At 44.0% G+C, this 24,114-nt stretch overlaps 1 protein-coding gene across 1 annotated transcript in view; it reads right to left on the bottom strand.

Annotated features, from left to right (window-relative positions):
- Window positions 1-671: 671 nt before the first annotated feature.
- Window positions 672-24,114, bottom strand: part of GRAMD1B (GRAM domain containing 1B) — a 295,766-nt gene continuing 272,323 nt past the window's right edge. The window contains exons 9-20 of the mRNA XM_042782193.1: window positions 20,190-20,305; window positions 17,996-18,152; window positions 15,607-15,796; window positions 13,836-13,979; window positions 12,270-12,388; window positions 11,846-11,988; window positions 9,575-9,678; window positions 8,736-8,939; window positions 7,276-7,366; window positions 3,689-3,796; window positions 3,254-3,371; window positions 672-761 (exon numbers count right to left, since the gene is read on the bottom strand). Coding sequence (XP_042638127.1) covers window positions 672-761; window positions 3,254-3,371; window positions 3,689-3,796; window positions 7,276-7,366; window positions 8,736-8,939; window positions 9,575-9,678; window positions 11,846-11,988; window positions 12,270-12,388; window positions 13,836-13,979; window positions 15,607-15,796; window positions 17,996-18,152; window positions 20,190-20,305 — 1,584 coding nt within the window. The remainder of the gene's footprint in view (window positions 762-3,253; window positions 3,372-3,688; window positions 3,797-7,275; window positions 7,367-8,735; window positions 8,940-9,574; window positions 9,679-11,845; window positions 11,989-12,269; window positions 12,389-13,835; window positions 13,980-15,606; window positions 15,797-17,995; window positions 18,153-20,189; window positions 20,306-24,114) is intronic.

The following is a 24,114-nucleotide window of genomic DNA, read 5'->3' on the forward strand; positions in this document are numbered from 1 at the left end:
AAAGCCCAGGCCTACAAGTGTAGCCTTTCTAGCTTCCCAAACAGTCCTTTTCACCTGACTCTTAGTTTATGGCCCATAGAAAGTGGGTGGCCTTCTGTGGTAGAGTTTAGATTGGGCTCCTTCTGCCCTCAATGCTTCCTTGTTCACAAGAGAACACCTGGGGAAGCATGGGTGAGGAAGAAAACGATTATCATTTATTTTTGAGACAAATCAAAAAGGGATTAGGGAATGAAGCACCTTAGCAATGCCCCCTTGATACTTCTTTTCAAGACCCCAGGGTCTTCACAGGCATAACTTTGGCTCAACAACATTTCCCTTCTAAGAGCCAAGGATGGCCAGCAAGGGAAAGGGTGGGGATTAGGGGGCAGGGAGGAGGAGTACCAAGGGAGGGTGGTGCTGAGAGGTGGTCCCTGCCCTCCTCGGCCCCTCCACCAAAGTAAAGCATTTTTTCCAGCCAGTATAGGAGGCGGTCCTCCTTCTCCCTGGTACATAGGCATTATTTCTTTAAAATCTGTATATAATATATATGTATTTATATTCTGTATATATATATATATATATATATATATGTGTGTGTGTGTGTGTGTGTGTGTATATATATATATATATATTTATATGGTCTATGTACATGTATTGCACAGGCCTCTTGCAGCCACCCCGTTCCTGCCTTGTCAATGATAGCGGTTCCTCTTCTCTTCACTTTCTGATGTGTAGTCTCGGGACCTGATGCCGTTCTGAAGATTGATGAGTGAGTCTTTCATCTGTAAGACAGAGGAACCCCACCCCGACCATGGGTTTTGCCCTTAGCGAGCTTCTTCATCCAGCAGCAAAAACAAGACCTACTGTGGCAGGTCTTCAACCAAGCCAGGGAGCTGGGCTCCTAAAACAAGGGTGGCTCTCAGGGGCAATATCTCAGGCAGAAAAGGGACAGACAGTCTCACATTGGGAACCGTGAGGGTAAGATTCACTGTGTCTCAATCATTGTGGCCCTGTGTTACTGAATAAAAGACTCTCAAAGCATTCACTTGTTTTGAATTCCGGACTCTCTTGAAGATTCATTTTGATCTTGTGAAGCTGCCACATTAGACTGCTACTTATTGGACCTTGTTTCCAGAAATATCTCATGTCAATTTGGTTTCTCCACTGATCCTGAATACACTGGAATCCTATCTTTGATTGTAGGATTTGCCATATTGCTCCCCCAGCCTGGGATACTTTTCTCTCTTCCTTATTCAAACTTCATCCACATGTTAAGAAATAGAACAAATCCAAACTTTCTCTAGCTCACAATCACATTTCTCTGTTCTACACACTTTAGTTCTCAGTTGCAGCCATCTTTAATAGCTTTGTTTCATCTTTATCGGGACTGAAATTGTGTCTTATCCTTCCCTTATACATCTAGGAGTGCCAAGCAGAGAAATAGGTCGATACTCATATCAATGAATTAACTCGCCTCCTTTGAGAAATGGACACATGGACATTTTTAGGTCTTAATGGGAAAATTCTAGCTGTAGAATCCTAAAGTGACCATTATATCACAACACATTTAAATACTGTCTCTAACTGAGCTTTTCTGTCACAACATGAGATAATATGTCAAAGGTAAATCGTTATGGATTTTTGAGAATCTCTGATCTCTGCCTAATCCACCAGTTTCTCCTCTCTGGTTATTCTATATACTTTGCTCAACAAGGATGAAGTACCTATTACTGTTGCTCTTAAAAGTTACCTTTAAAGGGAATGAAACAAAATACTAATGTTAACACTTGTAGAGTCCAGTCTACCATGCTATAAATCTGACTGCCCAGCTCCAACTTAATAGGACTCACCCTGAAATAGAATTCTGGAGTTGGAAGAGAATTCTGGGTCATCTAGTCCAACAGCCCCCATTTAATTCATAAGTTCCTTATCCAAAATCCTCTAGTCACCCCTTGATCACTTTCAATGATGGAATTTCAGACCTCCAAAGTAGCTCATTCCATTGCTGGATAGCTCGAACCATAAGTAGTCTGTGTTTTGATGACTCAAAAATCCACTTTCCTACAACTTCTAGCCTTAGGTCCTAGCTCAGCTCTATAGAGTTTTACAATAAGTCTAATCCTTCTTTTACCTGTTGGATCTCTGAAGACTATCCTGACATCCTCTCCACCCTCCCAACCCGAGTCTTCACTTCTCTGGAGAATATCTTCAATTCTGTCAACTCTTCTTGACATGATAGGGTTTTCAAACTCCTCACTATGCTGGTTACAAAATGCCCTCCTTAAACTGGCTCCAAAGCTAAACATAATGTTTGTTTGTTTTGTAAACATAGTACTCTAAACATATTAAACTGAATTTCAATGGCCACATTAAGATTCCCTCTTATCAATTTAGAGATAAAACAAAAACAGGAAGAGGAAATAAAATTTAGTATCAATGAGTGTCTTCAATGTGCCATCAAATCATGACAGCACTCTCAATAGAAAACAATTCCCATTTTATAAATGAAGAAAATGAAGTTCTTTAATATTAAGTCCCTTGCTCATGGCCACAAAGCTGGGAGTAGCAAGGCTGGAATTCCATCTCAGGTCTTGCTAATTGCAAGACACCAGAAGGACACTGCTTTAGGAATAGAAATTTTGATGTAACAGGACTAATCTACATCCTTATCTGCATAATTTCCTTACATAGCAAAAATAGGCTCCTGCTGTCTTGGCAACCACATGGCAGCACTTTTTATAAGATGTTAAATTCTTCTAGGAAAGGAGGGAACCCCTAACCACCAATAAAATAAAGCCCACTAGAATGATGTTTTTAAATAGCTGGATGTGGTTTTAGGAGGAATAAAGGCAACTGCATTACAAAGAAGATGTTACAAAATGAGCACCTTCTTTGTAGTGCAGTTGTATTTGTACAGTACAATTATCTTCCTAGACTATCACTGCAGTGTCTTTGAGAAAAAGCAACATACTAGAGGTGTGTGTATGTTTAGGGCAGGGGGAGGGGTGGCATATATCAAAAGGAGTTAGAAGAAAGACAACCATGTGTTACCAAAAGAGGAAAAAAATGTTCTTCCTTCCATCTAACCTACAAATTCAGTGTGTTATTTTATTCTGATTTTGGGAATCTACCTATGTTTCCAAAATATCATTCAAGGCTGGCTTTACAGTTAGGACAATGGGTGGTCTGGGAGATGGCAGCAATGGAAGGATGAAGGCTGGTGGGTGGTATTCTCCAGAAGACTAGGGCAAGGAGAGAAGGTGGGGTGGCTCACCTGGTCAAGAAGCATCACCGAGGACTTGATAATCTCCCTCCATTTTTGGAGCTCAGTATCATGATACTTTTGTTGGGATTCTAAGAGCTGGGCCCATTCTGTCTGGGACTGGGGTAACCTGTGGAGTGGAAGAAGGGGCATCCCAGCAGCTAGAGTTATGCTCAGCAGACTGTCCTGTGCTCCCAGACCCCTTCTGGACAGAGTCACATCAGAGTGCTGGGCCCTCTGTACACTGCTCCTGGCTCCCCTGTGCCCCAAATCAGAAGTGGACTGAAATCATAGGGGAAGAACCCCCAGGGCTCACCAACTGACTTATGCCAGAGGGTCATTCCCTGAGCAAGGGTGGTAGGGAAGTCTTAAGGATCCTGGGAAACAGGAGCCAGGGCATAGCACTAGGAAGTAGAGGCGGTAGCCAAGGGAAGAAGCCAGGGTTACCTTTCTTGGAGCCTGAGACCCTGCCAGGCAGTGAGGGTCTGGGTGGTATATTCCAACATCCAGAGTTTGTAGAACAGCATCATGTTAAGGACAACCAGCAGCACCAGACTAGCAAGGAGACATGGAAAGAGCACAACAGCAATGAGATGTGACCTGGGTGAGGCTGCTTCTTCAAAGAGTCAGCCATGCCCCACTCCAGAGGTTGCTGTCCCTAACTGTTGGGTCACCAGAAGCATTGCCGGGAGTGAGTAATACAGAGGGAGGTCATGAGAGGGAAGACAGGAGAGGAAGAGAGAGAAGCACTCTAATCTGGAGGGGCCAGGATACAGCTGTGAAGTCATGGAGAGGTGTGTGGGGTGAGGGAGCTGGAGAGGGGAGACATACAGAAGTCACCCAGAATCTGGGTGCTTGGGAAAAAAGAGGCAAGATGGAGAGGAAAAGAGATGAAGGGGTGAAAGAGGTAATTATAGAGCCAGTACCTGAAACAGATCCTAGTGGGAGCAAGGAAGAAAAGGGGAAGGAGGCAGAGGTTAGAAACAAACAAGTGTGGGGAAGTGGAAAACTGCAGTAAATTTGAGACAGAAAGGAAGTGAGAAACTATGAGAGATACTAGAGGCCATGATACAATGAACAAAGAGACCTGGCACAGAAAGAGTGAGAGGGTGCACCTATGAACAGGTTCTTAGTGTTTCATGGGTGCTGAAGCTAGAGAAGATTCCTCCTACCAACCCAACTTCAGGATACAACTGAGAATGATTGAGAAATACCAGGGAGACTCCCAGCCTGGCCCCTGGGGTTAGCAGAACTTCCCTAAAACTGCTAATTTCCATTCTCCTGCATCTCCTCCTGTTAGGCAGGGGTCACAAGGAGCTGCTGGCATCTCTGAGTCTGGGCTACAGGGCAAAGAAGAGAGGCAGGATAATCTAGGTCTGGGAAGCCCAGTGTGGAAGGGAGACTCACTGAGAGGTTGTTGTTGTTATGTGCCGTTGAGTTGGGCCCAACTCATAGAGACCCCTCCTTGGGTTTCTGAGGTGGTATCACTATGGAAGTAGATTGCCTCACCTTCCTTCTGAGGAGTGGCTGGTGGGTTTGAACCACCAGCCTTCTGGTTAGCAGTTAAGTGCCTTAGGCACTATGCTACCAGAGCTCCTACTGAGAGGTTAGGGACACTCTTTCCTTCTTTTGGCATTAGTGGCTCAGCTGGAAGATGGTTTTATGATAGAAGTTGACGGGATGGAGAAATGAGGACACTGGTAAAGGGAAGGTCCAGAGTCACGTATAATTGGGTACAAATCCTGGCTCATCACTGAAAAGTTTCTTAACTTTTGATCAAGTTTCTTAACTTTTCTAAAACTCAGGTTCTTCAATGGGGACAATAATACCTTCCCACTGGAGGTTTTACAAGGTTAAAAAAAAAGAACGTACATGTTTGAGGGTGCACATAGTAGGCCCTCCACACATCAGAAAAGGGATAATGACAAAAATGGAGAGATATATATATATAACAAATGGATAGGAAAAAGAGCAGTAAAGAAGGAAAAGCGTATACTAGGCTTTAGACCTTTCAATGTGTGTGTGTGTGTGTAATACTATTTGCCTCATCTATGCATCTGGCACTACGAGAAGGTAGAATCCCTTAAACTGGCCGCAAAAAAATCCCTGGGGCTCATCAGCTGTGTTGTCAGGGGTCTCCAAGTTCTCCACAAGAATGTTTAAAATTTGTACTGAATTTCAATGGCAATGGTCTTAATTGTATAAGCACACATGCACTCATCTGAATGGCCACCTCTTCAGTATGTGCTGCACAAGGTCTTAGCACATGCATTTGAGCTTGTGTTCACTGTCCTGTTTATGCCACATGAAGGTCAAGGGACACCCTAAGTGCTGTGTGGTGAAAGCCCACAGTGGAATAAGTAAGGAAAACCAGTGGAAGGCCCGGGTCACCAGCAGACCAGTTCACAGTGGTATAGGTCTGTTCTCTGTCCCATGCACAGGTATCAGCAGATCACTGCCTGGGCTCTGTTGTTTTCTTTTTCACACTCTGCACTGTCTTTGCATGATCTTATTCACACCAACAGCTTTAATACTACCCAATAATACTTTTAAATTGTTAGCTCCAGGTCCACATTCCTCAAGGTCTATTTGTCACCTCTATCCGGAACCTACAGTAACTCAAACACAACATATCTGGAAATGACAGCATCTTTTCTGACAACTCTTCACTAACTTTCAGATTTTTGTTAAATCACACAACCATCTATATTCACTCAAATCAGTACCACACCTTTCTTAGCTACATACCAAACATGTCTTTACCTTCTAGTATCCCTCAGCTCTCCTCTCTCATCTTAGTTTGACAGCCACTCTCATCTAAAACCAACCAGCTGCTCTTTAGTTGTATCTGACTCTTGGTGCCCCCACATGTGTCAGAGTAGAACTGTGTTGCACAGGATTTGCAATGGCTGATGTTTTGGGAATAGATCTCCAGGCCTTTCTTCTGAGGTACCTCTGGGTGGACTCAAACCTCCAACCTTTTGGTTCGCAGTGAGCACATTAACTGTCTGCACCACACGGGCACTCTCATCTAGTTCACTGCTGTCTATGTCCAGTGACCTCCTGCCTTTAGTGTTTTTTCTCAAATCCAGTTACCATAGTCCTGTCAGAGTTTTTTTTTTTTTAAATGCAAATCTGACCATGTAATTCCTGGGCTTCCCTCAGTGTTTCCTGAGGGTAAGGCTGTGTCTCCTGCCTCTGCCTCTCTGAAAATGCTTCAGTGAAGGGCAGTTTTAGACCTAAGAGTGAACTAGAGAAATCTAGAGTCTGGAGCACATCTGACAGAGTCAATGTCTCCCCTTAGCTATGATCCCTCCCTCACCTGGCACATCCTCCATCCGCAGAAGCAAGGGAGTGGATCTTGGCAGTGGCACTGTTGTGATATCTATGGGTTGACCCAAGAGTTAACAGCCATCTGCACTCAGCACAAAATAGTTTAGAAATGTCCTGAACAGGCTACAGCATGGACGTATACCTATGGACATAGACCAGAGACCTGTGTCCTCCCAGCTCACACCTTCCTTTCTTTTGACTGCCTCTTTTCTTAGCCTGGCAGAATCTTTCTGTACAAATTATTCAGCCCACTCTTTTGTAATGTTATGACAACTACTATACAGTTGGTCGTGCATTGCAATCATTGGCTTTCTCAGTCCACCCTGCCAAGCTGTGGGTCCTGCGAGTGCATGGTACACACTCAGGACATCTCCTCTAAACAAATGAGCAAATTCTCAATGTGCTCTGCAGCATTTCCATCCTAAGATTTATCATTTGGAATTTCCTATCTGTCTCACCCACTTGAATCTGAGATCCTGAAGGGCGGGGACATCGCACATTTTCTTCTAAATCTCAAAGGCCTGTCATACAGTGAATGCTGAATAAAGCAGAAAAGAGGATGCAAGGAGGCAGAGAGAGAGAGCACTAGAGGACAGCTGCAAGAGTCAGATGCTCTGTCTTCCCAGAGAGATGAGGAATGGGCCTAAGGCATGAGAAGGGAAATGGTGGGCAGGGTGGGAGGAGAGCCTGGAGTCCCTTACACACAACTGATGACCAGCAGCAACTTGGACACACTCTGCAGGTGGAAACCACTGGGGGTGTCCTCAGGGATGTGCCGTGTCTGTGTGGAACCTGTAGGGAAAACAAAGAGGCTGTCATGATTGTGGTCCACAAGTTCACCAAATACTGACACAATACTGGCCACACAGAGAACACCAGGAAATGACCAAGACACTGCCCCTCATGTTGTTGCTGCAACAATATGATAGACAGATTTAACTCTCCCTAAGCACAAGGTAAGCAACTTGAGGACAAGGCTGGGTCAGGCAAAATGAACATTAAAGTCACTAGACAAATGAGAAAATCAACAGACCTATGTAGCTAGGACAATCGGATGCAGGACAGAATGATCTGCAGCTCTGCAAGGGGAAAGAGCACTGGGCTAGGACCAGAGAAAGCCAGTGTCCAACTCTTGTATTACCCATAACCAGCTATGTAATGTTGGGAAATCACTTAGCCTCTCTGAGAACCAGTTTTCTCTTGCGTACAGAAAGGGGGCTGGACTGAATCTTTTCAAAAGCATGTGGAAAACAGCTAACATGGCAGTGCTGTGGTTGAAAGTGGGTAAGGGACACAGAAGCTGGCACTCTCCTCCTTCCTGTCTCCATCCAGCTCAAAAGAGCACCAGGGATGTGCAGAGCCCAGTGTGAAATACATTGCATTCATTGGTCTTTAAGGTGCATTATAGCCTACATGATTAAACAAAGCCATGACAAAAATATAACATGTTTACATCTCACACAAGGCAGGAGGCTATGAATGGCTGGATGGGGAGAGAAAGAAATACCAAGAGAGTCCATTGTCTGGTGAACCCATGGGGCCAGGTGAGGTGGGGCTGTCTTGAACCTCATGATCTTTGTTTTATGAGGTAGTTTCTGGGGTCTAAGCTTAGTCTTCTCACTGGTACATTTTTCAAGTACCTGGAAGGTACATACCTTGAACCTATGCAGGTAACCATGGAACATGGGCAACATGAAGGCATAAACTCAAAGGCTGTGTAAGTACAGCACACAAACTGTCTAGCAGGGGCTAGGCAACTTAAAAGTGTAAAGAGAAACAGAGCATGGGGGGAGGGAGGTGTTTCAGATTTAATGACTCATATGCAAATTATACAGGCGCTCTAGTGGTGCACTGGTTAAAGCATTCAGCTGCTAACCAAAAGGCTGGAGGTTCAAACCCACCAGCCACTCTGCAGAAGAAAGATGAGGCAGTCTGCTTCCGTAAAGATGTATAGCCTGGGAAATCCTATGGGGCAGTTCCACTCTGTCCTATAGGGTCGTTATGAGTAGGAATCTACGCAATGGGAGTGGGTTTGGTTTTGGATAGTACAAATTATGTACAAACCATACCCAAGGTACTAAATGAATGTACATATGTATTCCCTGGCTCGGGTGTGAAGTTCCAGTCCACAGCCCTGACCTATGCCCACTTGGCAACACACCTGCCACATGTTTGATCCTGTGGCCCACTTCTTCATCAGTGGGCGTGGTGACGGGGCTCATCACCTCTTCCAAGTGAGGTACTCGTAGGTGGGCATGGGGACGCTTCCTCCTCCGCACCGCTGGGGGCTTACTGGCCTTTTCCTTGGGAGATTGTCTGTGCATCTCAGCCAGGTAGGCGCTCTCCGTTTTGGTTAACTCACTCTCTGTTGGAGCCCAGAGAGTCATGTCAGAGACCATCTTCCCATACCCACAACCGAACATGTTGGCCTTCAGAGGCAACACTCTGCTCTAACCAAGCCCTCTAAGAGAATCATTTTCCCACACACTGTTCTGGGAAACTGGTGGGGAGGACAGAGGTCCCTCCAGTTTTCTCTTGCGTACAGAAAGTTCTTCTGGTACCCAGCCCAGCCCCTTCTCTGGGTTATTCAACATTGTGTAGAGCTGCATGTTTCCAACATGTACACCCTTGTGTATACAAGATGAACATATCATACACTTCCTAATATATGCATTCACAGGCCATCTGTGAAGATTCTCCTATCAGAGATTCAACATCGTTATCATGACATCTGTGGTTCTTACTAGTTTTTTTAATGGGGATCTTAGATTCTTAATGATTTTCATAAAAGCTACAGACACATTCTCTACAAAAATGTACATGTCAACACATACCCCAAATTTTGCATCCATTTCTAGGGCAGGCCTAGGGATCCCATAGAACGAACTCAATGTCTCAGTCTCTACCCTATACTCCTAGTCTCCCATTCTCCTGAATGGTGACAGCTCTATAGTCCACTGTTTTCTCCAGGTCTACCAGCAGTGACATTGTCCTACCCACCTAAATGGCGGAAGTAGTCCTCTAGCCCACTCCAGAAGTTCTTCTCGATGAATGTTTTCACTAACCCCCAGGGCTGTTTTCGATAGCGCAGCTCTGTGGAGACCCTGAGGAACAAGCCAGAAACAAAATCAGTCATTTCCTGGGCAGACTCTCTTCTACTGGGAAAAGGGAAATTTATATTTAAGGCCAAAACAACTTTCCCAAACATACTTCTCTTTACAGGCTAAAAAGTCCTTTCATATCTGTAACACCACCTGAACTCCCTGGCCATCCTTTGAGGATGGTGGAACTAGCAGGTTTACCTCCATCTTATAGATGAGAAAACAGGTTTGGAATATTTCAGCAGACCAAAGACTAACAGCAAAGGCTTCTAATTCCAAAAAAAAACCAGTTTGTTGTATGACACTATGCTGTCTCCTTCCAGGAGGGCTCCAGATGGTCCAAGCAGCCTGCCAACCAGTCAAGGAAAGCCTCTGGCCTTCAGTCTGGCAGTTGATGTCGAAAGGGAAGAAACATGGTCCACCCTTTTGGCAGGGTCCTTTTCTCCTTCTCCAGTAACATTCAGTTTAAGCCGGGTTCTAGGATTTCATTGCTTTCACATTAAAGACTATCGTTTGCTGTCCATCCTGGCTCCTGCCTCTCCACTACACCCAGAACTCTGCCAGCTCTTGCTCTGTTCCAAGTATTCTCTCTCTCTATCACTGATCTCTCTACTGTCCATATCTCTTGTAGTCTCAGCTTCTTCCTTGCCTACACAGCAGGACTCCTCTTTACCTCCTCCTTATGTTCATTTGTACCTCACTTGCAATTTATACTTCTCATGTTGTGGTTGCCTGCCCTGTCCTTATCCTACCTTCTGCCCATGGACTTTGCTGTGAAAATGTCTATACTTGAAGCTACCTCCCTTAAGCAACCAGCAGCTATCTATTGGACCAAGGGTGGGTACTTGTCTGCAAGGGTCTATCTGAGGTCAACTAGCCACCTACATGTGGACTAGACTGAAAAAATCAAGCACTAAATGAGTCTCCTGTTGTTGTTGTTGTTGTTATGTGCCGTCGAGTCGGCCCCGACTCATAGCGACCCCTCCTTGGGTTTCCGAGGCAGTATCACTACGGAAGTAGGATTGCCCAACCTTCCTTCCGAGGAGTGGCTGGTGGGTTTGAACCGCCAGCCTTCTGGTTAGCAGTCAAGTGCTTTAGCCACTATGCTAGGAACCTGGAATTAAGAAACCTACTGAGTGTCGGGAAAAGGGTAGCAGAGGTCGGCGGGAGGAGAAAACAGGGAGGGAAAACAAAGAAGGAAAGGTGAAAAGAAAGGAGGGGGAGGAGCAGGGGAGCAGAGAGCAGCACAGAACATGAAACAATCAAGAGAAGGATGAGAAGGACACAGCGCTTTCTGAGGCATGGGTAGTCAGCTCTCCCTCATTCCCGAGAGATCTCTCTATACCTTTTCACTAAACTTCCATTTTATTTGAACAACTTGAACCAACTTCTCCTTACAACCCAAACACTTTGGCCTAACATACAGGCATACAATCTGATTCTTTTCAAATGGCTGTGTATTTTGACTTTTCAATTGGACATGGACATCTTAAGATCAGGGCCTAAATTTCTTCTTTCCTTGGAATGCTTATCATAGTGCCAGACAGGACTCTACCACCCGTAGGATCCTAATTATGCATTCCACCAGCATTGTCTGGACTCTACTGTGTGCGGGCATTGTGCTGGAGGCTAAGTTTAGAGCATAATGAATATGACTCCTGCTCCCCAGGAGCTCACAGTCTAATGAGAGATGAACAGTAAATCGCAGGATAATATGGCATGCTGGGAAGAGTACAGCTGTGCATCGCTACGTTCTGGGCTCAGACTTACTAGGAGCACGACTCTGGGCAAAGTTATTTAACTTGCGTGACCCTCAGTTTTCTTACCTGAAAAATGAGGATAAAATCCACCTTACTAGATCACTATAAGGTTCCAAATAATGTAGGTAAAGCCCCTATGCGATATTTTATAAACCACAGATGATCAGGAAATTGCACTAGTTACAGAAATTTTAACAAGAGATGTACAGAGTGAAAAAGGGAGAATAAGGAACTAGGTCAGGACAGGAAGATGGGGTTGTCTCAGAGATTTGGAGAGAAGGTAGAATAAAAAATGAGTCAGCAGGTAGAATATACCCAACTCCCTTCTTCCTCATGGGAGTAGATGAATGTTCTCCATTGAGAAGTCTCTCAGCTCCACTGTACCCACTCAAGTCCTCTAGATCTCGCACCTTAGCCGACTCTTGTTCCGTGCCACGCGGGTGAGAGTGTAGCGATTGATGGTGTAGAAGTAGTCATGGTATGGCACGTCATGGGTGAGGACTTCAGAGTCAATCACGTAACATTCACTCTCCTGGCTCGCCTTATACATGGTCTGTGGGGAGGAATGGCCCAGACAAGCTGAAGAGAAGTGAAATAGGAGAAGTACCTCCATCTCCAACCTCCCCTGCCCTCTACCCACCCTAACCCACAACTGCTGAGTGCAAGACTCCAGAACCAATGGAAATAGCAGCACCTTAGCACACAGGATGCCACTATTTCAACACCAGACTACACCTGCTTCCAGAGACTTCTTCTTAGCCTCTAACTTTAATCTTTCACAGCAGAGTAGAGGAATTCCTAGCACACTCTTACTTGGGCTTGCCCTGAACTCACCTGTGTCTCCCGGACAGTGGCAGTTTTGGGAGCCAGCGGGTTGGTTAGTGTGATAGTGTAAAGAATCACTCGGCTCTGGTTTCCATTCTCCTCCTTTTTCCATGGGTGGAAGATGATACCTGAGTATAGAGGGAAGCCCTGGAATGAGGGTGAGAAAGAAGCAACCCTTCCCAGTCCCAATTTCCCCTTCAAGTGACCTTCTCTTGACTGTTCTAACAGCCAACTGGCCCCTGAAAGGAAGCCAATGAGAGCCCAAGGGCCAGGGGAGTGGCAGCGCTAAGTGGCTTCATCTGCTCGAAGAAGCGAAGTGGGGGGGAGGAGAGAGGCCTACAGAGGGGGAGTCAAAGCAGAAAGAGGCTCATTGTAGCATTGCCGAAATACTACCCAGGGCTCCAGAATGCTGATTGTTCTGGGGCCAGAGCAGGAGGTCTCCAGGCCACCTACGGGGTTCTGGCAACACTGGAGTCACTGTGACGAGGGCCTTGGATCACTTGGGAACAAGTCCTCTACTCTAAGGCATGAACTCCCCGTGCCCTCAGCATGTCCTCTCCTCTGGGCAAAGGGGAACACTGGAGCAGGAAAGTTTTCTCACAGAACATGATGCTGGGCAGTTCTGCTGGGCCAGAGCTGCAGTCCCTGCTGAGAGCAGAACAGGGGCAAAGGACTGAGACAGGAACACAGAAGGTCAGAGCATGAACTCCTAGCTTTGAACCTTACTCAGCCCCTTCTGAACTGTATGACCTTCGATAAGTAAGAACAGTTGCTCTGAGTTCCAATGTCCTCATTGGTTCCATGGGATCACACTACCCACAATGTAGAGCAGTTGTAAACAACTAAATTGGATAATACAACTGACTTGGCATACAGGGGGTACCTGCTAATATGTAAAGGGACAATGGTAGAATTCTCAGTTTCCACGTAGGAGACCTGGGTGATTCCCTAGTGATGCACCTCCTGTGCAGCCTCCACTCATCTGTTAGTAGAGGCTTGAGTGTAGCTATGATGCTGAACAGACTTCAGAGGAACTTTTAGTCTAAGACAGACTAGGAAGAAAGGCCTGATGATCTACTTCCAAAAATCAACCAGTGAAAACCCTCTGGATCACAAAACTCTGATCCACAACTGGTCACAGGGATGGCACAGGACCAGGAAGCAATTTACTGCATTGCTCATGGGGTCACCATGAGTCAGGGACCAACTTGATGGCAGCTAACAAGAAATAGTAAGTAGCAGCTGCTCTTCTTTACTAGATATAAGTCTCTTTAAGGCCAGGAGCTGGGCAAAGCTTGTTCACTGCTGAGTCTTTGGGGCTCAGCACTGAGTGCCTAGGGCATAAGAGCCAAGAGTAAAGCTATTGCATTTGTGGATAAAGTGGGCCAGCAGGGCTCTGGTGGCTCCAGCCCTGGGGAAGGCCATAGAAAGGGTATCCTTTTAGCAGGAGGCCTGGAAAAGGAGGGTGCTTGGGAAGAGGGAGAAGACAGGAAAGGCAGAGAGGAAAATACAGAGGTAAGAAGGGGTGGACAGACTGGGAAGGGGCAGGACGGGCCAGCCCTGGGCAGAACGGACCAGAAAAACGCCGCTGCTCCATGAAGTCCCTCTGGAAGGGTGAGTCTGTGAAAAGGAGGTCATAGAGCTTGTCTACGCTGAAGTTGAAGACTTCATTTACATACTGCCGGCCACTCAGGTCCTCATAAAAGGCTTGAACCTCTCCTGCAGGGAAGAGAGGATGAGGAAGTAGGACAACAAACAGAGGGGCAGGTAAACCCAGGGTCATCCTGAGAGGATGTATGCTTCAGCGGCTAATGTGAGAATAGCAACCAAGGGCAGAGCAAGGCTGTGGAGTGGGCTGGCTGGGCTCGTGGACAAAGCTCCTCATGACTTTTCTCCAGGGTCTTTCCTTCCCGGGAGACACACTGCTCATTCCGGTTGGCAATCTGTTCATTCACCCTTTTGGTGATGTACATTTAGGAATGTATCACTTTCTTTTACACTCTCAAACCTTCCTAATTCAGTTGATCATAGACTAAAATTCAAATAAATGACTATTCCTGAGTATGCCTGAACTCAAAGCATCAGTTATCAAGAGTCTAAGTTAACCCTAATTCACAACAAATGGCATAGGTGTCTTCAAGGGATACTGAATAATCTGTAGTACTGTTCATACAATAGGTCCTAACCATGATGAACGGTATCCTTAAGAGCACAGGTCTGTTCTCCTTCCATACAGCAGCCCATTTCCCTCATCATTTCAGTAAACTTTAATTTTCAGAATTGTCCTATCTGCCACAGAAGAGAATGTCTGAGTATAAAGGTGTGTTGCCTCAGTGCTTGTTACAGGACTCAGCACTCCACAGTCTCCATCCCACCCCTGCACGGGCTGGTATGTTGTCTCAAGTAGGAAATTGGCATTTCTGGCACCGCTAGGACCATGAGAAGACCAAGGAAGAACTCAGAAGTATCTTGCAGGGCCAGTGCCTATGACTGACAGGTAGGGCACTGCACAAGTGCAGTGAGGGATTATTCATATCTCAGCTTCTGTGAAAGGCAGTCCCTGCTATGTGATACTCAATCTGTGCAACCATTTGCACTGGCCCTGTATCCTGAATGGGGGGTGGGAAACCAACCAAAAGTCACAAAACCACAGAAAGTCTCCTGTGGCTGACAGGAGAGAGCGTCTGCAGATGAAAAAGTGAGCACTATCTGCATGTACTCACTACAAACGATTCCATAATGAACACTGAGAATTTGGCTTATTGCCATGGAATGTAAGAAGCAGCATTGTCCCAAGTGAGGTCTTAGAAGCTGACCCAATGCAGGGCAAGTAAGAAGCTCTCTACTTAAGATTATCAGAGAGAAGTGGAGCCTCCATTGTCTATCTGACCCATGAACACCTTCTCTTCCAGCCTGGTCTACAAGCCCCACAGCGGAATCACTAATTGGTTTTGCAGCTATCTTGAGGAAGTTTCCATTAAAATCCAGAGAGCTGACTGACATTTTCCTTGTGGCATATAACACTGCTTTGTCTTGCATCTCTCTGAGACAGATGCAAGAGAAGCTAATGTCAACATAGGTTACATTTAGTGATGAGACTGGGTGTCAGGACAAAATATTTGCTGTTAATCAATGAAAGACAACAAATACACTATGATGAGGACCTTTTAGGGAATACCTGCAAAAAGGAATATATGCTAATAACAAACAAAATATACCTTTTTAAAAAATCTCTGTTACCCACCCTTCTACTAGGAACTTAGAGACCAGTCTCCACATATAGATATCCTATAGCCTTCACATGGAGAGAGGAAGGACCACTCTGTGCCCATTTTCAAATGCCTACCTTCATCGTGGGTGTCAGAAGAGTCACTGAGCTCAGTGGGGATGTCCTCATTGTCATTGAAGTCCAAGGAAGGAGAGTTTACTGGCGCAATGATCTCAATCTTCTCCCCTATGATGTTGTCAATGGCAAGCTCTTTCTCCAGGGACCCATCACCCTCCAGCACCTCCTCCTCCAAGGGAAGGCCATCAAACTGGAATGGAAACAGAGGAGTCACCCATAGGGACAGTCTGATCTGTATCTAGTCCCCAAAGGGAGATTAGGGAGGGCCTGGCTTTGGGAGCTTCAAATTCAAAATGTTTAGGAGCTGTTTAGGAGCTGGGCTAAAGTCAGCTCTGGCATGGAAGACATGAGAACACAGCACATGGTGTCCCCCTTCTCATGCTCACCATTAAAACTGCACGTCAAGCCTCCCAAGGTCCTAGTTAGTACCCTCTGTCACATCTCCTGTCGTACAGCCCATACCCCCACCACACTATAAAAATGCCAGCATGCCTCTACGTAATACCTTTTTTTTCCTAAAAAGCTCAAAAATCTTCATAAACATTTTTTTTATTCATTTTCCCAATAGTTAAGGGAAGGGAACAGATAACAATTCTTTTCAATTTAAAGTTAATCACAGAGGGAGAAAATGAAAACTAGGAAATGAGTAAGACTAGTAATGAATGATGTCTTCATTCTAAGTTCAGGGGTCTGATCCCCAAACCAATGGAATACAAGGCTGCCTTTTCCAGGATTCTTTTCCTGAGGAACCCCACCTATTCTTCTACTTGCTAGCATACACCTTGATCCTCTTCCTTCATCAAGTTCTATCTCCTCTATAACGAAGTCACAGAGGACAGAGTTGTTTTCACATATTTTATATCTTCCAAAAAGTCTAGCACAGTAAGAAAATAAATCAAAATGTATACTCAATCACTGTTTATTGAGTAAATAAACAAATGATAGTTCTACAGTTCCTTATTTATATATGACTTTGACTTTAGATCCGAAACGCACTGCCATCAAGTTGATTCCAACCCCTAGCAACCCTATAGGACAGAACAGAACAGAACTGCCCCATAGGGGTTAGGAGTTCCAAGGTTATAAATCTTTACAGAAGCAGATTGTCACATCTTTCTCCTGCAAAGCAGCTGGCGGGTTCAAACCACCACCCTTTGGTTAGTACTTGAGTACTTTAACCACTGCACCACCAGGGCTCTTGATTTTAAATCAAGGAGGTGGGGGGAAAAAAAACAACCTGGAATAGTTCTCCACTATAGGTGCTGTGATGGTTAATTTTATGTGTCAACTTGGTTAAGCTATGGTGCCCAGTTTGGTTAAACACTATACCAGATGCTGTTAGGAAGTAGTTAGCTGTGATTAAATCAGTTGTTCACCTTAAAGTATGCAGACTACCTTCCATAATATTGGTGGGCTTTTTCCAATCAGTTGAAGGCCTTATGAGCAAAAAGGAGTTTTCCCTCAGGTACCTTAACTCCAGACTATAAACAGACATTTTATTAGAACCCCTCTACTCTTCACTCTTCCTGTCACCTGACCTATGGATTTGGTGATGTAAGCCTATAGGAATATCCAGCCTATTACTGACTATAGATTTTGAACTTGCCAGCCTCTACAGTCACATGAGTCAACTACTTAAAATCAATCAATTGATCTCTACAGCTCTATATCTATGTGATGTCTTGCACTGAGCAACCCCATGTGTTACAGAGTAGAATTGCTTCATGGAGTTTTCTTGGCTGTAATCTTTATGGAGATAGACTGCCACTTCTTTTCTTCTGTGTTGCTGCTGGGTGGGCTTGCACTTCCTACCATTCATTTACCAGTGGGATGTAAACCATTTGCACCACCCACGTGTGTGTATGTATCTTTTACTGGTTGTTTCTCCAGAGTACCCTAAGACAGGGGCTGACTTGGAGCAGCCACCAAGAACAAAGTTCATACATTGGACTTGGGTCAGGAATTCTGAGTATAATACCAGGTTATATCTGGCTTTAGCACAAAACTCTAGACCTCTTCAATATTATGTCAGAGAAGGACACTGGCACAAAGATTGAGAAGAAACGTGGGAAGTGGCCTAAGGTGAGCCCACAAGCTCAAAAGCTATATAAAGCAAAGTGAAGGGAGAAGCTCTCTGGAATATCTTCCATCCTCAGAATCCAAACAAAATCTTGTACTCCAGGCACCTAGAACTCAGCTCTGGACCCCAGGACTATACGAGTAGAATGCAGAGAGTCCCATCTGTTCCAGGATGCCTCTTTAACTAACTAAGCTCAATGTAATCATCCCCACTTCTACCCACTCCTCAGCATGAGTTCCTGTGGAGCAAACTAAGTTAGGAAGCACTGGCCACTTGGATGGGATGGAAGCAAAAAGATCCTGTCCATACCGAGACAGGGGCTTCGCTGCTCCCGGTGGAAGTCAGTGTGCTGTTGGTGATGGATTTCTTGGGTAGCTGTGGACTGGCATCTGGCTTGGTCTCTATGCTGCTTTTGGATGAGCTGTCATTCACTTCATTTTCTTCTACGGGGATCTCCTCACAGTAGCTGAGGGTTAGGCAGGGTGATGAAAGACAAAACACCAGTGAGCCCACATTTACCTTGGTGGTCAAAACCATCAGCTATTCTCAGAACTCAGACCTGTCTATCCATGCAAAACTATGGGTTTTCCTGCTTCTTTGCTTTGTATATGATCTTCCTCTTACCAAAAATTTCTCTTTTCTCTTTGCTCCCCTGAATCTCCTTTGTACACCCTACTTTTCACCCCACTTGTAAAAATTCTGGCTCCAAACTCATTTTCTCTATGTACTTTCCTTAGATTTATTCCTACACCTAAATATGACCATTATACCCTATCAGCTGTCATTGAGTCAATTCCAACTCATGGCAGCCCCATGTGTGAAGGTTAGAGCTGCATTCCTTAGGGTTTTCAACTGTGTGACCTTTGGGAAACAGATCCCCAGGCCCGTCTTCTGAGGCACCACTGGGTGGGCTCAAACGGCCAACCTTTCAGTTAGTAGTTGAATGCTTAACCCAGGGATTTCACCATTATTAACTAGTTTTTTCCATTGGTACTTACTGGTACCTGACCATTTGAATCAGATATCTGGGCTCTAAGCAAACACTCGGTTTCCCACATAATGACTTGGACAGGACTCTGAATACTGAGTATTACATTGGTGGTACTACCCAAGTTCTGAATCATAATTAGTTAACTCCTCTACAATGTACACCTGAGAGAAAATACTCCTTAAGGTGGGGGTGGGTACATTTCTAGGTGCACCTCAGGAATGCCACTGCTCCTCCCTCAAGGGAATGATCATGCTTATCATCATTGTCATCATCATCAACATTTGACTTATATCTTACTAAACTCTGCTATCATATATTATCTCATCTGGATTTAGAACAACTCTGAGTCAATCATTATGTACATTTTAGAGATAATCAAATGGAGATTTACAGAGGTTAAGTGATACCACTATTAAGCATTAGAATTTGTACTCTAGCCAGTTAGTGCTCTTTATTTGCTTTCTATTGCTCTATGTCTCTCATTCTACCACGAAGGCTCTAGGATAGTATATTTTCTTAGTACTATTGCTACCTCACTGGATGTTTTTCATGATCTCCTTTACTACTTCTTCCTGACATTGGAGTGCTCACACCCAGTTTTTGGACTTCTTGTTACATTCACTCAGTCACTTGGAGATTTCAGCCAATCTCAAGGCTATCCACCATTTACTCCTATGTTCATGTCTCTAATTCAGACTTCTCTCTTAAACTCCACACTCATATACCCAACCTATCTCACATCTCCACTTGGCTGTCTAACAGTCATCTTCATCTGAACTTGCCTAAAACCAAGCTCCTGATCCTCCCCTAAAACCTACTCTGCCTATATTGTCCTCCTCAGCCTGGAACCATTCCATCCTTCCAGATGGTGAAACCAAAAACTTAAAAGTCATACTTGCTTCCTTTCTTTCTCTCACATCCCACATAACTGATCCATCAGTAAATCCTTCAAAATATTTGTAACTTCAAAATATATCAAGAAACCACTTTTCACCATATCTACTGCTATCCTTGTGGTCCAAACCACCATCATCTCTCATCTAAATTAACTAATAATTCAACAGCCTCTTAACTGGTCTTTCCGCTTCTGCTTTTGTTCATCTTTGGTCTATTTTCAATACAGAAGCCAGAGAGATCCCATTAAAATGTTAAATCAGATCTTATTAATTATCTGCTCAAAACCTTACCCTGGTTTCTTATCTCACTCTGAATAAAAGCCAATCATCCCTTTGGCCAAAAGACCTTCAATCTGGCCCCTTTACGCCTCTGACCTAATCCTGTATCTCTTCCCCTTGTTCATTCTGCCCAGACACAGTGGTCTGCTTGCTTTTCCCTCTGTATTCCCTCTGCCTGGAATGTTCTCCTCTCAGGTATCCCCATGACTGACTTCTTTTGGTTCCTTACTTAGATGTCACCAACCCAGTGAAGACTTCACTGCCATCCTACTTCCTCCTCAGGAGTTCCTCCTCTGAGAGGACTCCCAATTCCATGGGCAGCTTGCCCTCAGCTCACCCCATTGTGTTGAAGTCATCATCAGGGGGCACATAGTCCTCATCATCACTGGTCAGGCCCAACTCATTCCCATAGCACTGGTGAACAAAGTGCCAGAGCTCCTTGGGGCACAGAGGCTGCAGGGAAGCAAAGAGGTAACTCAGATCCTTCCTCCTTCAAGTCCCCCTTCTCTATACAGAGGCACCAAACTGGACTTGCCTCTCCCTAACTGAACCATGACAAGAGAAACAGCCTCCCTGACAATCTCTTTTACCTTCTTCCCTCCTGTCAGGGATCTCAGCAAAGATCCATATTACCAGATTAAAGATTGGTTTCAGTAAAGCCATGAATTTGGTCATTCCTTGCCTGCACTTTCAATTGAGTTTGTAGAATGGGATCAATTATCTTCTTGAAGATGGTAACTGCCCCACCTTTTATTCCTTTTGATGAGGTTTAGCATTGTGGGGCATATACCAATGTTAACTGGGACCATGGAGACACTGAGAGTAGAATACAAATGCACAGAGCTTCTAGTTTGCACTCTGCAGGAAGCCAAAGGTCTCTTGACTAGTCTCCCATTCACCATAGAAATTTCTGTCTATACCTATGATGGTGGCTACAGGGGCCTGGCCCTGCTGGATCACTTCCAAGAATGAACGTGGACATCAGAGACAGCCTATTCCACTGCCAGAAAGTTCCTGTAGTTAGAAAGAGTCCCACAAACCCATACTTTAAAAAGCCTAAAAGGTCAACTCTCTCTTCACTATCTGAAAGTTTTCTTCTTTTTTCCAAAGTAGAATCAGTTTGCCTAAAGTTTTATTCATTAGTTCTAGTTTTCCCTAATTGTACTAGATGTCTACATGGCCTCATAAGAGCACTGTCCTGCATTCCTACTGGGATTAAATTCTCGTGGGACTCAGAGTTTTCAGAGAAAGGGGCAAAGATCAGAAGTAGGAACCATGACTGAATCTTAGGTTGGAAAGAAGTAGGAGGGGATAGGGATCAGCATGTGGAAAAGAGGACAAGAGCATTAAGAAAAAGATACTGGCGATCAATTTAAAAAAAAAAAAAAACTTACAGAATATTTTCCACCAAGAGTTTTCATAAAGAATCCAGGTGCTTCCCAGACGACTGGAAAGGTGTGACATTCCCCTCGTTACTCTTATATCCCATAATCTCTTGGTGAACAGAGGTGCAGCCTTCCCTCACTCCCACCCACCTTCTAGGATGGCAGGAATTCCATCTAGGTCTGTGTGCTTGGACAGAACTTGGGTGCCCTGTCCCAATTTTTTAATCTTTTTTTTAGTTTGTTGGTTTTTGTCTGTTTTAAAAATACTATTGTTGTTGTTGTTATGTGCCGTCGAGTCGGCCCCGACTCATAGCGACCCCTCCTTGGGTTTCCGAGGCAGTATCACTACGGAAGTAGGATTGCCCAACCTTCCTTCCGAGGAGTGGCTGGTGGGTTTGAACCGCCAGCTGTCTGGTTAGCAGGCAAGTGTCTTAGCCACTATGCTACCAGAGCTCCCAAAAATACTATTATTACTATTAATTTTGTCTTTTTTATTATTATTCTTTAGTCTTCCCTTCCCAGATTCTAGTTTCCAGCTTTTTTCTTTTCCCTGTTATTGGCTCCATTTTTTTTTTTTCCTTTCTCATGGTTAAGCCTGTTCCTTGTTTTTCTTTATGCATTTATCCATTTTTGCCTTCATTATTCTCCTTCTCTACATTTTTGCTCTTATTGCCCTCTCTCCAGATATTGTGTGTGTGTGGGGGGTCTCCCTTTTTTCTTTCTTTGGTTACTGTTCCTGTGTGATTACATGGAGTATTTTTCATCTATTTGCTTTTATTTTTTTTTACTTTTTTTATGGTTATTCAATTGCTGCTTTTGTCTGAGAGGAGACAGCAACAGTGCCCATATGACACAACTACACCCACACCTCCTGCAGCGTCACTTACTGAGTGAGAGTCATTACTTCCTTCTCCACCAAGGGGTCAATGATAAACAACCACCAAGAGCTTGACTCATCCTTAAGTGCTCTTCACAAACAGTTAACAGACACCTAAATACAACAATGTCACAATGTCTCAAAGACAACAGACCATCAAAGTCCACACAAAGAATCAAGAGAAAATGGTAGAAACAGGGGAGCAGGATACAGACTCAGAACACATCCCTGAGGAAGAAGCAGCATTGGAACTCCCCGATAAGGAATTCAAAATAATTCTATTTAGGTATCTTCAAAAGACTATGGGAAAGATCAAGGAAAATAAAGATAAAACCCTAGAAGAATTTTGGAAGAAAATACAAGAACAAAATGACAAAATAAATGAAAAATTAGAAATAATTCTAAATCTACAGATTGTTGCTGTTGTTGTTATGTGCCGTCGAGTCGGCCCCGACTCATAGCGACCCCTCCTTGGGTTTCCGAGGCAGTATCACTACGGAAGTAGGATTGCCCAACCTTCCTTCCGAGGAGTGGCTGGTGGGTTTGAACCGCCAGCCTTCTGGTTAGCAGTACAGATAGAAATCCAAAATATTAATACTAAATTGTCAGAAATAGATAACACATTGGAAGGGCAAAGGAGTAGAATTGATGGAATGGAAGACAGAATTAATGAAATTGAAGACAAATACCTGAATATTTCTTTGGAAAGGGATCAATCAGAAAAAAGATCAAAACAAAATTAAGAAAGCCTAAGGTTAATGTAGGATACCATCAGAAGGAATAACCTACATGTCATTGGCATTCCACAACAGGAAGACAAAAATAAAACCACTGAGAAAATTGTCCAAGATTTGTTGGAAGAGAACTTTCCTGATGTGATGAAAGATAAGAATATATCCATTCAGGAAGTCTAACAAACCCCAAACAGGATAGACCCCAAAAGGAAAACACCAAGATATATCATCATCAAATTCATCAAAACCAAAGACAAAGAATCCTGAAAGCAGCACGGGAAAAATAAAAAATTACTTACAAAGGACAACCAGTAAGAATAAGCTCTGATTTCTCAGCAGAACCCATGCAAGCAAGAAGGCAATGGGATGATATACATAAAACCCTGAAGGAGGAAAAAATTTCAACCAAGAATTATATATGTGGCAAAACTGTCCCTCAAATATGATTGTGACACTAGAAGATTTTCAGATAAGATGAAACTAAGGGAATGTGTTAAAACCAGACCAACCTTACAAGAGACAATAAATGGAGTCCTTTGAAAAGAGAACCAAGAATAGCAAATAAAAACTGACCATTAACACACAAGATGACATAACCCAGAAACCACAGCTATGGACATATCCAAAATAAAATGAGTTTACAAGACTGTAAACAGGGAACCAGAGACATCAATTGGCAAATGAAGACAACTACAAGCTAAAAAGAGGGAAAATACTGTGAGCTCCAGAACTTCTAAATGGTGAGGAAGTCAAGAGAGTTGCAAGGTAGAATGGACTGTTCTAATCTCAGGGAGAAAATTATAAATTACAGGGTAACCTCAAAAATGATAAACCTTCACATCACAATAAAAAAGAGGACAAGCACAAATATTCAGCAAATACTAAAACAACAGCAACAAGGGAAATGGTAACACAATTCATAAACCTAATGAGCTTAGTACAGAAAATAATAGGGAACAAAGAAACCAGGGACACCATGAAAAAACACACAAAAAATGACAGCAACCAATTCATACTTGTAGATAATTACACTGAATGTTAATGGATTAAAAGCATCACTCAAGAGCCAGAGAGATGCAGATTGGACAAGAAAACAAAACCCATCAATATGCTGTCTACAACAGACACACCTTAGAGAAAAAGACAAAAATAGACTAAAAATCAATGGTTGGAAAAAGATATATCAAGCAAATTGCCACAGTAAAAGAGCAGGAGTGGCAATATTAATTTGTGATCAAATTGACTTTAAGACAAAAACCACCATAC

Source organism: Orycteropus afer, unplaced genomic scaffold (assembly GCF_000298275.1).
Source record: "Orycteropus afer afer isolate SDZICR_OR568_19922 unplaced genomic scaffold, OryAfe1.0 scaffold00258, whole genome shotgun sequence".
In the NCBI taxonomy this organism is placed as follows: domain Eukaryota; kingdom Metazoa; phylum Chordata; class Mammalia; order Tubulidentata; family Orycteropodidae; genus Orycteropus; species Orycteropus afer.